The sequence below is a fragment of the Drosophila rhopaloa genome, unplaced genomic scaffold (assembly GCF_018152115.1).
Source record: "Drosophila rhopaloa isolate 14029-0021.01 unplaced genomic scaffold, ASM1815211v1 contig_155, whole genome shotgun sequence".
In the NCBI taxonomy this organism is placed as follows: Eukaryota; Metazoa; Arthropoda; class Insecta; order Diptera; family Drosophilidae; genus Drosophila; species Drosophila rhopaloa.
Genome location: NW_025335034.1, coordinates 4,764,690 through 4,782,211, shown reverse-complemented (window position 1 = coordinate 4,782,211; position 17,522 = coordinate 4,764,690). Strand labels below are relative to the sequence as shown.

Below are 17,522 nucleotides of genomic sequence, written 5' to 3'. Positions count from 1 at the left end.
TATTCAAAATTTTGAGTTTAGTTTTAATATTTACCACCCAACTTCGGGTTGATTCATAAGGGGTTGCCGTGCAGTTTTCATTATCGTTATGAACCGCAAGTTGATATGCGATACCCACTCGTGAGTGCCCGTGACTGCTCACAGCTGTTCTCTTGTTTTTCCCATCCCTATTATGTGGGGATTTTTGTTTAGCGGTGCTGCGTCCCCAAGAATACACAAATAAAACGCAAAAAGTTTAGACCTACGAAATCGCAAGTGAATCATGGCCACGCTAGTGAAGCCCAAAAAGGTGCGTTTTGACATATCAAAAAAATACCCTTAATCTAATAAGCTTATTGCTGCAGAGCAAACGGTCTCGCAACGCAGGACAGTTCCAAAAAGAGGAAGAGGAACATGCTGAGTTATCAACAAGTGAAGAACAAAGACCTGCGGACAATGTATCGCTGCTGGAGGAATTCGAGCGGGTGGCGGCCTTGGCCAGCAGTTCTAGTGGTGAGGCGATCATTAGCCACGAGTGTTGCATTTCCAGCGATGTGAGGGAAACGCCGGAGGAAGCAGAAACCGATATTCAGGATCCCACAGAAACGGAAGCCGAACCCAGTGCACCAAGTGCCCCGCCCTCGACTACCGTTCACATCATTCAGTATCCCAATCTGCAACCCATGCAATTGTCCAACACCCAGGTGGAGGAACACTCTGCCAAGATTGTCTACCAACAGGCAGAATCTCCCTCCGGCTTCGCCTTAACCAGGAGTCACATTAAACCCTTGAATCCCGAGGAACTACGACAAATCTACGATTGTCCCGACCTGGAGCTGGCCAAACAGTTTGAGCTGGAGTTTCTTATGAACTCCCTGTTGGAGTCCAGCGAATCGGATCCATTATATGCTGCTCTACTCGAATATTATGAACTGCAGGGCAAGATCACCTCGAACTTGCACGATGTGGAGAAGATGCGAAAAGCCTGCACGGAGTCACAAAAACAAGTCTGGGTGCGCCAGCCGGTAACACGAACATTCAGTGGAACCTGCGGCGATGGAAATGTGGTCCAGGAGAGCATCACCTACGAGTGAGTGATGGCTTACTTCTGTAAATCTGTTTACATATTAAGTTATATCTCATTCTTGCTATAGTCTCATCAAGGTGGACCCTATCAAACTAGAACTAGCCCAGTCGACTCTGACTGGTCTGTATGACCTCGTCTGTCATACTTACACCAGCAATCTGATCACAGCTAAGATAACCAAAGTAAAGGTGGACCAAATAATCAATGACATGCTGGCTTATCCCAATGCGGATGGCCAGTCGGCGATAACATTGAATTATTCTCAATCTGGACAGGCTTTGGAGTGTGTTGCCCAACTAAGAAGAGCCATCTCCATACTCTTCAGCTTTGTTCGAAGGCCAAGTCCTAATTCGGTAAATGCCAAACTTCTTTTCGTTTTTATTTTCAACAGTTAAGAGTTATATTAAAGTTGGAACCAAAATTGTGTGCAATATAGACAACTTTTGTATATTATTAATTACCTGTTGCAAGATTTTAGAAACAATTTTTTAAAGTAAAACCCGATAAGACTAAATTCACCGAAACTTTTTAAAGATTTAACTAAACACAATTATATGAACAGAATTTCGACAAGGACCTCAAAGAATGGCTGCGCAAGCTGATTGCCTTGCAACTATTGTTGGCCACCCGGGAGGACCACTGGTTCCTGCTGTTCAACATACTGCGCTGTCCCAATGGCGTTGGCTCCTGGGCCGCCCAATTTTTGCAGCTGCCTGGGACGAGGACATTATCCCACGGTTCCCAACAGAATGAACTGCCACTGGACCTACACTCGCCCGAACTCAACCACTGCATGTCCGTGCTACAGATTCTTCTGATGCCCGTGAAGAAGCGCAACGAATATCTCAAGAGTCAGACCCAAGCGACTCGGGAACTTTCGGGTACGACAGGGGCCACTGATCGCTGGATAGTGGTGGATTCCGACGGCGAAGACTCACACACCCCCGCTGGCGAATGCATTGGGCTAAAGGAAAGCGACCTAATCGCACTGCTTAACCAATTGCCTTTCGAAAAGATATTTACGTGAGTCGGTTCATCCTGTAATTTGAATTTCTAGAACAGTTTTTTCTTTTTAGATCTGCTATGCGCATTGAAAAGTTTCTAAACGACTACATTCTAGAGCCAGATATGATCACGCCGCAAAAAATGCTCGCGGTAGTGGTGTTTTTTTCCCAGTTGGTCAAAACAATGGGCGAGGGATTGCTAACCTACAACAACGAGCGATATAAGCAACTGGCCAAACGTCTTGGTCGTTTGGTGCGCCACACCCTCCAATATGTCTTTGATTACCACGAATTGTTTATGTGAGTATAAGTACATATAAGTACAAGTAAGTATTGATTATATTCTTCTGGTTCATTTACTTAATTAACGCAGAAACAACAACCTGGCCAAGTCCGCGGACATGTACGAGCGCATCCAAGTGGAGCTGCAAGCACTACTTATTCGCTCCTGCGGCTACATCTACCGCACCCGGAATCTAGGCACTTGGCAGTACTTTTCCACTTTGCCCTTTGGCACCTTAGATGCCGAAGTGGTCTGGCACTTGTTTTACTACTTAAATGTCGGCTTTCCAACGGACTTGACCAATGATTTGGTGAGCAATGCAGAGGCTGCTTTCCAGGCGGAAGACTTCTGGACCAAATTCGATCTGGCGAATGCGGATGTGGCACCTGAAGATATGTACTATCTGCTCCAGACCTTCTTTGAGATGGCCAACGATCGAAATCGCTCTAAGGATGGGAACCTCGTCAAGGCTATCTGCCTGCACATTTTCCGCATCGGATACATACATCAATCTACGAGGGAGATTTGCTATAAAACAGCACGTGATATGCTGGCCAACTTAATGGATGAGGAACTGTTGGGTAGCCTGCTAGTTCTGTTAAAGATGCGATACGGGGACGTAGATCAAGCTGCGTATCTTTTTAAAGCTCTGCCGTTAGAGAACTGGCATCCCAGCATGGATAGTTTTGAGGTTCTCTCGAACTGGCTCCTCCACTTTGACTACCAATCTTCGGAAAGCCATTTAGCTCGCTTGATCATCAGTCACTTAAACTGGGGACTGGATTGCGAGGGACGTCTTTTCCTGCCCCACAATATTCATGTAAGAATGGCTCACCTGGTGAATGAAGCCCTGAACAAGTACGCTCCTGAGGTTATAGGAGCCTCCGGCATTTCTGAGAGCGTGCGCCAAGTTTCCTCGCTGATCGATTCTACTCAATCGAGTCGGGAGCAGTTTACCAATTGGTGCTGGCGCATGGTGTCCGTCTTGCGCCTGCATCTGATGGATCAAGGCGTTGAGTCCGTGAAGCGCACGCTTTATCATCCCACGGAACCACTTCTTTTTGTTCCCGAACTAGAGCGTATGGAGATGATATTTCAGGGTGTAAATGAGAATCGCCCGCTGGCCCTGTATGTGGGTATGTTGGTCAGCCTACAAGGCCACTCTATTCCGTTGATCTGTCAGCACGGATTCAACCTTCTGCAGCAACTTCTTTTGGATCACCGACATGCGGCCACCATTCGGTGCTTAGAGTTGATCGTTCCGTTGTTTTTGGAAACACCTGAAACTCTTGCAAATTGTGAAAGGTGTGTTATTGAATCTTCAATCTATTAACCAAATAATACAACGGATTCAAATTATAGTTTTCAGAGACTGTTGATTACTCTTTTAAATGCGGACAGAACTTATTTGAAGCTAGCTAAGGATATGGTCTACGCTAATTCCATTGGCCCCATTTTGGAACTGCTGGACAACATGCTTCATCATCAAATTATTTCATATACAAGGTAAACTTAAATAATATTTTAAAGCCTATTTAATTACTAATCTTTGCTCTTTTTTTTGTAGCTATGGTCTTTGTTCCCCGCTTAATCTTCTCAACATCTGGCTCAATTGCTTTACAACCTTGCCAGGCTGGTCTCAGAACTCGAATCTACTGTATCTGCTTGACAGAATGCTCCGTATTTCTTACCAGTTCCCCGACTGTCGAGCTCAGGCTGTGGAATTTTTCTACAATTACTACAAGGTAAACAAAATCTCGCCTTTAAGCGAGGAATTTTAGTGAAATGAATCTTTTTCAGATATGAGAAATGTATATATATATATTTGAGCTGTGATAAACACTAGAGTTTTGAGCTTTATCTTATTTGAGCTAATATTAATTTTTTTTTGTTGCAACTACAGGATTGCACAGATTGGAAGACAGCTCCCAAGGGATCAGCTCTTAAAGCCTTTTTCGGTGCCCAGTCTCCTTCACGAATACCTTTGATTTCGCCGCAAAACTGCTGGCTAAATTTGGTGCTGCTGGAGATAGAGTTCCGTCTGGTGGATACCCGCATCTTCCCGGAGTTTTTGCGGCAAGTTTCCGCTCAACCCGTGGAGGCAGCTCTCAAGAAGACGTTCTCATTGAGCAAAACCAGTGCCTTCCCCGCCAGTCAACTTGTAATATTCAAGTATGCCCAACTTCTGGCCAGCATGGAGAGCAATCATGCTTTATTTCCCATCGTCTGCCAGAAGTTCTTTGAGCTTTATCTTTGGCGAGTGCCAACGGAAAACGAATCGCTTAACTTTAGTCACAACTTTGGAGTTTCCGACAGGTTCTACGAACACAATGTGCCTTTGATGAAGAGTATTAAGTCCCAACTTAAGTCTGCTGAGTCTTACTACTCCGCGTTGGCAACCAAAAGCGCCAGTGACGATGCCATGGCCCACTTCTATCGCAGTTGTTGCAAGCTGATGCAGAACTGTGCGCTCTGGCTGGAGGATACTCAAATTAATCGCTTTACCAGCGATGCCGAGCAGCTACCTGCGCAGTACAACTCAGAGAAACTGCGTGAGCTGTTAAGTGGTCATGTCAATCACTGGACGGAGTTCCTCTGCCTGGCGACCCTGCGCAAGGAGCAGCGTCATCAGGCAGATCAGTGGGGGCGAAAAGTGATGAGATTTCCTAACCAAAAGTCACCCAGAACTCCGGTGCAACCGAAGCCGCGACAGCCTCCTGCTCAACATATAAAGAGCCTGCTGATTACGTACGAAAAGATTATTCCGGTCCCAACCCACGTTCGTGTAGAACCCATCCAGACACCACCTATCGATGAAAACATTATGACGCAGCTTCAGAAGCGCTTAAACACATTCAACTCAACGGCCAAGTAAGTTTGTTAAATGTATAAAGTATGACCTTAATAAATTGACCAAACTTACACGTTAATCTTAAGCACCTACCATTACAAGACATCCGAGTTAAATTCCCTGAACCTTAACTATTTGGAGAGTGTGCCAGCTCTTTACCAAATGATTTCTTACGAAGAGACTAGGCGAAAGGAGTGCACATCCTTGCTCTTTAAGCGGACCTGTACAGCGCCTGCCCATATTAAATTGACGCCAGAGCATATACGAATCAACGATGTTATATCCCGAAAACAAACGCAGAATCGCGAACGACATGACAAAATTATAGAGGATCTGCTATTGGCAATGAATGTTGATAGCTTTGCAGAAGCCATTGAGGAATTTGGCGTCTGTATCGGTGCCCTTCTTGTTGCCCCGATAGAGTCGAAAGTGACGCAAATTGGAGTGCAGGTTTTCTACCATCTGGTGGATAACCTTAGCGAAGTGACTATGAAATTCCACCCAACACATGATCTGTACTTTCAGGTGTTAGAGAAGCTTGGGGTAGGTATAAGATTAATAAGTGATATTTATATGTTTTAATTTTTATGAATCTTATCTATCAGATTTTTCTGCATGCAGATCAGGCTGCCCAGGGCCTGGTTGTTCTACGCCTGGCCCTTAAGAGACCCGATCTCTTGGAGCTGCTGGCCGGAGTCTTTGTACCCAGCAGCACGGACGTGGAGCACTTCTTGCCCATGTACGAGTTTCTCATCGATTCGCATCTTAAGCGCTGCGACACACAGACACTATTCGTGCTATTCTCCAAATTCGACCTGTTGGGTTGGATGGAGGCCTATCAGCCGAAGCTTAGCGAGATTAATCGTCTGCTAATGCTGGTACTGCAGGGTCTAGAGGCGTGGTCTCAGCCGCATAGCAGCCTTCTGCAGGATCAGTTCCGCAGACATCTTGTTCACATCTTTGGCTACGACTTTCCGCAGCACTACGGCGAGGTGATGCAGTTAGTTTTGGACCGTACGTCGGACCAGAAGCTGATGCCGGTGGTGCTTCTGGATCTGCTGAACGCTTTGTTCGTTCGATCCAACTGTCCAGAGTTTTCCTTTGAACAATCCGAGGTGCGTGTGCACGAACTCGCTTTGGATTTTGCCCGGCGCCAGAAGTTATTCACCCTGAAGGCGGCAACCGACACGCTTTTGCTCTTGTCCCGGCACTTTCAAAAGGAGCGACTTCATCACGGACTGCATGGACTGTATCCTAAGCACAAGGATTACTGCCAGCCACTGGTTCTGTGGTTCACCTGTTTCGGTCATACTCTGTTGGCCATGGCCATATGCAGCTACCAGGAGCTACTAGCCGATCAGAGTAAGTAAACCACAATTTAATATGTTGGATTCACATATTTATTATTAAATACTCATTATCTTCTTCTTTCAGTTAGCGACATTGTCTTCGGCTCCATCGTGGAGACTTACGGTCCTTGGCTGATTCCATACACCGAACAGACGGTTAGTGGCGTGGCTCACTGGATACGCCAACTGACTCCCGGACAGAGCAAAGTGCTCCTGCCATGGAGCGAGCAGCAGGTTAGCAGCAGCAAACTTATGATCCGTTCCTTCGTGGCCACCATACTGCAAGTTCTGCAGTACCTGCCATCGTCGAACAAGATTCTGGAGCACGTATTTGCCTGGTATGTGCACCACTTCGCACAGCCCAACATAGCAGGCCACGTGTTGGCGCCCATTCACGAGGGATTGGCTCAATTACCCTGGGAACGTTTTCTGCCGCCGGCACAGCACGTTGAGTCTCTGTACGACAGCCTTCAAAGATTCCTGCCGGAATCACACGCCATGCTGGGGCATATATTCATTCGGATTGACTGGAACAACTGGTTTGCCCAGATGCCCCAACCGGTGGTCATTCTCTCCAGACTATTCGGCATCTTTGTGAAGATCGCCTTCGAACCAAATATTCACATCCATCCCAATACAAGCAAAATCTTAGAGGAAGCCATTCTGTATCCATGGCACCTTGTGGAATACAGCGAGCTGGAGCAACTGCTGAAGTGGTTCGTGGCCAGTGTGGAGCCAGCCATTGCATTGAAGTTACCAGCCGAGAGCAATTATGCGGATCGCGCTGTTTTGGAGTAAGTACATATAAAATGTATATTATGCACATCCCAATTACGGAAAGAGTTCATTTCGAATATTTTTCTTTGCCGCAGACTTCTTCGCTTGGCCTGTGCCATGTCGCCGGAACGTTCTGCTCAGGATGCTGTCGTCTTGGGAACAGCTAAGCGAATGCTCTACACGCGGTCCATGGTCCGCATGCAGCGAGCCTGTGGAGCCAAGCACAAGAAGCTGCTAGCCACAAAGGAGGGCGAGCGTGCCTTTACTGACGCCTTCCTGGAACTGCTAAATAATATCGACCGCGCCATTTGCAGCTGCAGTGAGCATCGTACGCCGGAAGAGCAGCGCAGAGAAGCCCTTAACCTCATGCTGGAGTTGGTGGCGCCTACCCAGACGCAGAGTCAGGAAGTGTCTAAGTATAAAATATGCCTTATATTTTGCCGTTACATTCTATTGAGTTACTTATCAATTCAATGCCTTTCAGTATACACATTAAGGCTCTTGTCTGGTGGCAGCAGCGATGTGCACCGGGCAACCTGGTTATGTGTTCCACCCTGCCCGCCATCGGTCATCTAAACACGTACATTGCGAGCATTTATTCGCTTCTGGAGGCGAGCATTGAGAACTTCTTCCGCACTTCGCCCGAGAGTTCTCCTTGGCATGCACCCAGCTGGCAATGTTTGATGGAGGCTCTTAGCATGTCGGTGCCAAAACTAGACCTTTTGCCGATCATGCAGGGTGGCTACTTATTTTCGCTGCACGTTTTTGTTGTCTACAAGATGGAGGAGATCGCGGCGGACGGAGACAAGGTGACCTTTTTGCAGGATCTCAGCCAGCTGCTGGAGAATCTAAAAACCAGTCCACTAACTGAGCCGCGAATGGCTCTTGTCTGGGGCGTGATTATTGCCCGTGGGTGCCAGATTCTGCAGAGCAACCATCTTGTGAAAAAACCACTCCACATGCTGGCCAGACACTTGCAGATTGCATCAACCAAAGCCGAGGGGTGGGGTGACGGGCTACTGGGTGTGATTGGTCTGAAGTCGGAGGTTATAACAAACAGGTTAGTTTCCACATTTTTAATAAAAGTCTTCAAATCCGAAATGTGAATATTGTAAATATCTTCTAATTTTTTTGTAGACGAAAAGTCCTAACTCGTTGCTTAGCCTGTGTCATCTTCTCACTATTCCCGGCCAATCGGGATCTTCGAATTCCATCAGAGGAGTACGAAAGCGCGATTCGCGAGTTATCCATGCTGCTGGCCAACAAGAAGTTCACCGATATCAAGCCCCTAATCGTCCGGGCCGTCAGTCTGCTCAAGGAAAACACCTGGCCCGATATCCGGGCTGTTCCGCATATGGTCTGTCGACTTATCAGCATCTTCTACGAGGAAAGCTATCTGACAACCATTCCAGAGATCTGGGACTTTGACTTCAAACTAATCGCGACATAGCTTACCGACCAAGCGAACAATTCTAAAAATCTTTACAGCCAGTTGTGTTATTTTCCAGGTGTTATATATCATCTAACTAGGTTTAGGGTAAATAAAGTGATCAGTTTTTGTGCAATTTTTAAAATTGCAAGAAAATGTAATTTGTACTCGAAATTATTATTTTCATCTTTAAGACTATAACTTTATTGGATATATCTCAATGGTGCATACTTGAAGCTTTTTTTTGAAGCGTAGTTACAGTAACAAACTCGAAATTAGTACCGAAATTTTTTTTTAACTTAACGCTGATCAGGATAATTGACGATCATGACAGCAACAATCGAATGAATGACGGTACAAAGAATTTAATGATACAATTGAATTAAATTTAAACAAAATATAAATAAGTAGGGCTAGACGAACGATAACAAGTGAACATTAAAAGTCTACTCTTAGGTATTGCTACATGAAAATATAAATAACGATAGGACAGTGCTCGGGACGAACGAGCTAAAACGGAGGCAGCCGGGCTCCGAACGGGCAGTCAGTCTTCCACGGCAAAGTTGGACAGCTGCAGGTGCTGAAGGTTGTTGCGTGCATCGAAATATCCCGTATCCGTGGGATTGTCTGGTGTTGGCACAAAAGGAGGCTCTGTGTTGCCGATATTCTCCCAGTCGATGCATGCAAAGTGTCGCATCTGCTGCACCTCCTTGGCGGCGGGTCGCTCGTTAGGATCCATGGTCAGGAGCAGTTCCACAGCTTCCATGGATTCGACGGATAATGCCTCATCGCCTTCTGGCCATTCGATGTCTACAAGCATCGGAAGTAAAAAAAAAAATTTAATAGTTGTAGAAATTAAGAAATTAAACTCACTTTTGTTCAGAATGTTGTCAAATACTTTATGAGGCGTCTCGTCGTTGAACGGCGGAATGCCAGTCATAAACTCATAGAAGCAGACTCCCAACGCCCACCAGTCGACGGCTGGACCATGTCCTTGCTTTAGCAGCAGCTCCGGTGCCAGATAATCAGGCGTGCCCAAAATGCGTTCGTTGGACACCCGACCCCCCCCGCCGCACCGACTTCGGGGTGCGGAATGGTGTATTGATGTTCACGTTTTTCGGCGTCTTTGGCAGGATGCCGGTCCCATGGTTGATGGGCGACATTGTAGGATCGTCAGACAGTTTCAGGTGGTACTGTACTCCCGACATCTTATCGGCGGCAGCGTGCTCCCGCTTTTTGTTCTCGATGGACAGGGGCAAAGCAAACCGTGTGGCCTTCAGCTTTCCCAGCAGGCCGCCATCGCGACGTGGAAGCTTCTGCGAAGAGACTGGCGTAGAGAAGACAACATTGGCCACGTTTGCCTCCGGTCCAAGCAGATGGTTCATGGGCATCTCGTCGTCGGATAAAGAGCGCACCTTGAGCACTCCTCGGATCGGCGATGAGCGGGCCTTGCGCTTCTTGGGCGTGCTACTACCAATGTTGAGTATCTCGATTTCCTGGGTAAGTCCGGTGTTGGCGCTGCCGTTGCCCGAACTGGAGCCGTCGGCTTCCATACTGGACATGTTGTCGGAGCGGTTGACCAGGTTGATCTTCCGCTTCATGCCGCGCAGGAAGTCGGGGCGCTTAAAGTGCTTGGATAAATTGCGAAACGGCGAATTCATGTGGATCCCGCTCATCTCATTGCCATTGGTCATGTTGTAGCTGCGCGAGTAATCCGAGCAGCTGTAATCCTCCTTGGACTGGCTCAGGTTTTCCGCATTCTTTTCAATCGACGAAGCTGTGCTCTCACTGTTCAGATTCAAATTGCAACTGGAGTAATCATCGCCTTTGCGACTCGACACGCCCGAATCCTCCTGCCCCTTCGCGGTACGGTTACGCTGAGGAAAGGGAATCAGGCCACTTATTAATTGGATTATAAATATGTTATGGATATGTAAGAACCAAAGGCTCTCGTTAGCAGAAAAGTTAGTATTGGAAAAAACGGGTTATAAACTGCCAGCCTTTTAGTACAAAAACGGAAACAGGACAATAGACAATCACACTCATGCACATGCCAACGCACCTCGTCGACTGATCGCCTGCGCACCATAGAAAACTCAAATGAAGCCTCGCTGGCATTTTCCAGTTTTGGCAAATGTTTGCTTCCATTGGTAGCGATGTTGCCGCTGTCCTGCTCGGCCAGCTTGCAGCCCTTTTAGAGAGTCAACCGTTTATGCAAATGAAAACAGCGGTTACTGGATTGGCCACTCACCTGACAGATTACCGTTTCCAAGGCAAATTCCACGCGTCGCTTGCTGGGAATTGCCTCCGCTGCAGCAGCAATATCTTTAGCAGAATCCAGTGGTGGCGAACACTTACTCAGATCAGCCGAATTACAAGTGTGGAAAGAGCAAGAAGAGCTGCTATCCTGAGGCTGGGAATATAACTCAAAAAAGTAAGATTCTGCTGTAAGCGGGTAATATTAAGACGTTACAAGGAACAAATATAACAATTATGCAAAAATGATTGTCTATATTACGAAAAGATTTAGGTTTTTGGTGTTAAATCATTTTTATCTTCAGTTTGAATTCTTTTTTTTTTAACTTTTTACAGTAGAATCCGGTTATAAAGACTCCGCTTATAGTGTCCGTCCTTTTATTGCGACGAAAACTAGATGGCTTGGTTGGTCTCCATAGAAACTTATATGGTTATTGCGTCTTCCGGGTATAACGACGTAAATCGTCGCTTCGTTGAATGTCGCTGTAACCGGATTCTACTGTATTTGTATTTTCTTCTTTTAAAAATACAAAATTTGTTTTTTAGATAAATCAAATGAGGAGGATGTTAGAAAATCTACTTTTGTCGGTAAAATTCTACAAAACCAAGAAGAAAAATGCAATCATATTATTTATCCCTGTCAAAAAAAGATAGGTATACTCACATTTATGTTGGTGGTGCACGTGTGGGTGATGGATTCATTGGCCTCCTCGGCGGAGAAAAATGGCGACACCCCGGAGATCTTGCTGTCGCTCGTCTTTTCAGCATCGTTGAGCGAAGTGTCGCCCTCGCTGTCCGACAGCTCCATGATCAGACTGTGTTTGTTGATGGCCTGCAGGAGGTGGGATGTGCCCGTGGCTACCTGGCACGTTCCGGTTGTTAGACCATTTGAGGCGGATCCAAAATCCTGCAGCTTTTTCTCGGAGCCAAAGGACAAATGCGATGTGAGCGACAAAAGCTGACCCGGCGTGCGGGCATTCAAATTCGGCGAGCAATTTATAAGGTCAGATATCTCCAAATCTCTTCGCATATCGATCTTGCTCAGCCCAAAGTCCGTAAGCTTCACATGGCCAGTGGCCGAGAGCAACATGTTGTCCGGTTTGATGTCCCGGTGGACAATTCCGTGCTGATGGAGATACTGCAGCGCCATCACCATCTCGGCCACGTAGAATCGGGAAGTGGGCTCGTCAAAATACCCAAACATAGCCAAGAGGGACTTGAGATCGCCGCCCACCATGTACTCCATCACCAGGTAGACGTAAGACACAGATTGCAGCGAGTAAAAGAGACTAACGCAGAACTGGGATCGGGACAGAGCCAGGGCATTCCGCTCGGTGATCACCTGGGATACCATGTTCTTGTTGATCATCTCCGACTTGCGCATCACCTTGATGGCGAACAGTCGCTTTGCGTCGTTGTTCTTGTAACCCAGGAACACCTTTCCGAAGGCGCCACGACTAATGGGCTTGATGATGACGAAATCCTTGATAGTGGGAAGCTGTAGGGGTGACGGAAAATGTTAGGAGATTCCCGAATTTGTTGATTTAGACATGGTAAAGCAACTGGAATTTGTTGTTCATATTATACCCATTATTGAAAAAAAATTTGAAATTTAAATTTAAAATTAAACCAAGCATAATGTGTACATGGGAACATAAATATATTGATTTGCCCTTTTTCAGTATACTGGATATTTTCGTAATAACACTATTTCAATATAAAATATTAATAATACGTTTTATTATTTTAGATTAAATTTAACATTACTTTATATAATGTATGATTAAGAAAATATTCTCATAAAATTGATAATTATGTTGTTTCATACTTATACCCTTGCAGAGGGTATTATAATTTTGGTCAAAAGTGTGCAACGCAGTGAAGGAGACATCTCCGACCCTATAAAGTATATATATTCTTGATCAGGATCACCTCCCGAGTTGATATAGCCATGTCCGTCTGTCCGTCTGTCTGTCCGTCTGTCTGTTTCTACGCGAACTAGTCTCTCAGTTTTAAAGATATCAAATTGAAACTTTGCACACACCCTTCTTTCCTTTGCACGCAGTATGTAAGTCGGAACGGCCGGGATCGGCCGACTATATCCTATAGCTGCCATATAACTGATTGATCGGAAATGCCATAACTCTGCTGTTTGTTAAGTTAGGAAGTTGGGACTCTCTATGGGTATTATATTTGGCCAATCAATCCGACGTACCAAATTTCATAAGGATCGGCCGACTATATCCTATAGCTGCTATATAACTGATTGATCGGAAATGCCATAACTTTGGTGTTTGTATAGTTAGGAAGTTGGGATTTTCTATGGGTTTAATATTTGGCCAATTAATCCGACCTACCAAATTTCATAAGGATCGGCCGACTATATCTTATAGCTGCCATATAACTGATTGATCGGAAATGCCATAACTTTGGTGTTTGTTAAGTTAGGAAGTTGGGATTTTCTATGGGTTTTATTTTTGCCTAATCAATCCGACATATCAAATTTCATAAGGATCGGCCGACTATATTCTATAGCTGCCATATACATAACTGAACGATTGGAAATGCCATAACTTTGGTGTTTTTAAAGTTAGGAAGTTGGGATTTTTTATGAGTATTAAGAATGCATCATATGAATAATTTTGGAGAATATAATTTGCAGAATATTCTGCAAGGGTATTTCAACTTCGGCTCCGCCCGAAGTTAGCTTTCCTTTCTTGTTATATATTATTTTAAGCTAAACTTAAAATAAATATTAAAAGAGATCTATAGCTACAAAACTTTAACGGTGCCCTTAACATTTTGTAATTATTTCATGACCATATAAACGCTAAATTATATCACCTTATCGGAAACATGTATTTTAAGAAAACGCAAATGATCCTTTACAAATAGTTTATACCCTGCAAACACTCAGCAGAAAGAGATGTAAGAAAGAGAGAAAACGTGAGAAGCAGAAGATCAGAAAGTGTAAATTTGTTTGTGTTTTGCGATTACAATGCCTTTACAATTACCTTGCTTAGTATACCTTACTAAAGTAAGAAATTATCTTGGTTTTAACATTTCAAAATATTAAAATTTTCTTTGATTTTCCAGCACTTTAAGAATCTTTTTGATCCTCATACATTAACATTTTTGGCACATTTGAAATATTATTTTAGCTAACTGTAAACCGCCCACGTGTGGTAATCGCACGTCCAGTAATTAATCCACTTACCTTGGCATTTTGGGAGTGATTTTCCGGCTTGGTGGTGAGGATGTTAATCTTGTCCAGCAACTGCTCACTATCAATCAGCGAGTTGGTCTTCTTTGGGGTTTTGTAGTCGATTTGGGCATCCGAATGCGAAGTCGCATCGGCGTTTTCCATATCTCCAAGATTTCCGATACTCAGAACGCGATTTCTTCGCGATTGCCAAAATATAAACGATACGGGCACAAGACAAGACTCTTTCCTTGTCTTAATGTTGGATTAAGTGATATTAGCTCGTTTATTGCACAATTATAAATTCAAAAACACATTTAAAACAGCGCGTCTATTTTCTTTGCTGCCAATGACTCTATTGGTATGACCAAACCCTTGTCAGGCACGAAATCCGCAAAAAAAAAATACCAGAAAAATATTATTATGATTTCCGGAAAAAATTATGTAGCCCCATCTGTTTGAATACATATTACAAATCTCCTTGCTTTTTCTACAACTTTTGTAAGATTTGTTACATGAAAAAAATATTACAACTATTCAAAAATATATATTAAGTCATTTTTCTATTAAGTTAACTCATAAAAGTATATTTTATTTATAATATTTTTTAACAAATTGAAAAAGTAGTGGAAAACATTCTGCAAACTTTTTTCCAATACTATTTCCAATTTCACAATTGTTATCGAACGCAAGCACGCTTTGCAACACTGTGCTCGCATCACAAATTATTTACGTGCGGAAATTGCGAGTTTTCGAGAAACAAAACCACCTCCCATGAATGAAAGTGAGTTCCGGATTCCGCCCAACCGACAATAAGCAATGTGCCAGAGGCTGTCATCACCAAACAGCCGCCCACATTGAGGAGCCGCCTGCCAATCCGCTCAGGAAATCCCCGCCAGCATGATGCTCTACCTTCGCCGCCTTTTCAGCCAGGAGCTCACCCCGGCGACCCAGGGCGACTTCCTCGGTTGCCTGCAGCAGACGCCCAGCTTGCTGGCCACCGGATTCTCGGGAGCACCGGCCTTGGAGAGCCTTTCTTGGTTACACAACCTGGCGCCTTGCTTCCCGCTGCGCGGCGACCAAATCCAGGTCATCCACGAGCCACAGCACTTCTATGAGACGCTGGTTCAGCGCATCGGGCGGGCCAAGCGCCGAATAGTCCTGGCTAGCTTGTACCTGGGTACCGGCCAGCTGGAGAACGCCGTGGTCCAGACGTTGCGTCACAGCCTGGAGAAGCAGTCTGCTCTGCGGCTCAATGTGCTTCTTGACTTTAATCGCGGCACCCGTGGCGCCCTCAACTCAAAAACTATGTTGCTCCCGTTGGTGCGCGACTTTGCCGGCCAGGTCCAGCTCTCGCTTTATCACACTCCTGATCTGCGCGGGATGACCAAGCGTCTGGCGCCACCACGCTGGAACGAGCTTCTCGGACTGCAGCATATGAAGGTCTACCTCTTTGACGATGCGGTGATCATCTCGGGTGCCAATCTATCCAACGACTACTTCACCAACCGGCAGGATCGCTACATACTCATCGAGGACAAGCCGCTGGCGGATTTCTATGCCCAGTTCATTGAGCGTGTGCAGGAGTTCAGTTTGGCGGTGGCGCCGGATGCCAGCGAAGGACTGCACCGCAACTGGCGCATCCTGCCTTACGAGGGCACCAAAGAGCAGTTCATCCAGCTGGCCCGGCAGCGCATCGCCGACTTCCTGCAGGAAACTTTCCAGAGGCAGGCGGGAATGCGCGAGCAAAATCTCCAGGCGGACACCTGGGTGTTTCCGCTTCTGGAGATGGGCCAGATTGGCATCCACCATGACAGCGTTGTGACCAAGCGACTCCTCTCCAGCTGCGTGACTGGGTCGCGACTGAAACTGGCCACAGGGTATTTCAACCTGACCCAGGAGTACATGGACACGCTCACGCACAAGTGCCTGGCTCAGTGCAGCATTCTTATGGCTCATCCCAATGTGAGTTTTTGGGGGAGGCATAAATTACAATTCCTTGCCAGTTTTTGTGAATTCTTGCAGCTCTATTTACTATCAAAGGTTTTCTGGTTTTCATTTTTAAGGATTGTAATTTGTTTTGAGTTGGATCAGTTTTCTTTGCAGTATAGAAAACTTACATACGATCTTCAATTTCATTGAATTATTTTTTTAAATTTTAAGTACCTGTTCTTAATCAGCTTGTGAAAATCGAATTCGAATGTGTATATTGATTTTTTATTTTTCCAGGCAAATGGCTTTCAAGGCGCTAAAGGACCGGCAGGTGGTATTCCGGCAGCCTACTCCTTGATAGCCAAGAGCTTTTACGAGAGCCTGGTGCGGCGCAAGCAGAACCACCGCGTCAACTTCTTCGAGTACGAAAAGCCCGGCTGGACATACCACGCCAAAGGATTGTGGTATTACCTTCCCGAGGGGCGACTGCCAAACCTCACCCTCATCGGCTCCTCAAACTTTGGAGAGCGATCGGTGAACCGCGACCTGGAGACGCAGGTGTGTCTGGTGACTGCCAATAAGGATCTAAGCCAGCGACTGCAAGCTGAGGCAGATCGACTTTACGATCTATCGAAGACGGCGGAGCGGGAGATCGTCCAACGACCCGTGCCCCGATGGGTGCAGGCTGTTGTCCGCATATTCAGGAATTTCTTCTAGGCTCTTCGACATCATAGTTAAATTTTTTCGTTCTTGTTAAGACCCATATCCCAAATAGTTACTGTAGTTCTTAATTTCTGTTTAATCTTTGCCCTGGGCAAGTGTGTGTTTTTATTGCTGGTAACCGTTGCTTTTGTACGCAGGCTAAAGTTTGTTAAATAATAAAGATTTTCAAAGAAATCGAGGGTGAGAACAAGAAAAAGTACCACAATGTGTTTATATCTCCAAGGGGGATCAAAAATGTACACGTATAGTTCCTTAGTTTCAATAATTATAAGCTATTATTATTTTAATAATAAATATAAAACAGAAATCATCGGAGAGCTCTTACAAATTAGGTCCCAAATATACAGAAAGTTAAATTCAAAACTTCCGCCTCTTTGTCGCTTACAAAAATCGATTGTTTGGCAAAGGCGGTCAGAAATAATCGGATAAGACCTTAAAAATAAAAAAACAACTATTCAACTGATTATGATTAATCATAAAGAAACGGTATACAAATTTTAAACAGTTGATTTCATTTATGAATAATAATTAAATATTTTTTTCAGAATTTAACTTAATTTAACAATTGAGTATTTTAACTGTACTAGAATCACCTAACTCAAAGAATATGCAAAAAGACTCAGCCCGAATTTTATTTACTTGGTCAATAA

General features: G+C 45.0%; 3 protein-coding genes across 3 annotated transcripts; 2 read left to right on the top strand and 1 right to left on the bottom strand.

The window, feature by feature from the left end:
• Positions 1–140: 140 nt before the first annotated feature.
• LOC108048756 (ectopic P granules protein 5 homolog) lies at positions 141–8,920 on the top strand. The gene is made up of 15 exons (XM_017129611.2): positions 141–289; positions 345–1,069; positions 1,134–1,419; positions 1,629–2,089; positions 2,143–2,370; positions 2,444–3,658; positions 3,716–3,859; positions 3,921–4,098; positions 4,257–5,224; positions 5,291–5,747; positions 5,810–6,566; positions 6,639–7,347; positions 7,426–7,746; positions 7,815–8,390; positions 8,468–8,920. The coding sequence occupies exons 1-15, from the start codon at positions 263–265 to the stop codon at positions 8,778–8,780; spliced, it is 7,365 nt and encodes a 2,454-aa protein (XP_016985100.2). The 5' UTR covers positions 141–262; the 3' UTR covers positions 8,781–8,920.
• A 188-nt stretch (positions 8,921–9,108) lies between these two features.
• LOC108048757 (serine/threonine-protein kinase greatwall) lies at positions 9,109–14,584 on the bottom strand. The gene is given in 7 exon segments (XM_017129612.2): positions 9,109–9,569; positions 9,633–9,825; positions 9,827–10,636; positions 10,822–10,950; positions 11,011–11,172; positions 11,680–12,513; positions 14,233–14,584. Coding segments are annotated over 7 exon segments (2,544 nt in total). The 5' UTR covers positions 14,383–14,584; the 3' UTR covers positions 9,109–9,303.
• Positions 14,585–14,906: 322 nt separating this feature from the next.
• On the top strand, positions 14,907–17,071 carry LOC108048796 (CDP-diacylglycerol--glycerol-3-phosphate 3-phosphatidyltransferase, mitochondrial). Its single transcript, XM_017129686.2, has 2 exons — positions 14,907–16,182; positions 16,447–17,071. Exons 1-2 carry the CDS (start codon positions 15,118–15,120, stop codon positions 16,864–16,866), a joined length of 1,485 nt encoding a protein of 494 aa, XP_016985175.1. The 5' UTR covers positions 14,907–15,117; the 3' UTR covers positions 16,867–17,071.
• Positions 17,072–17,522: the final 451 nt, after the last annotated feature.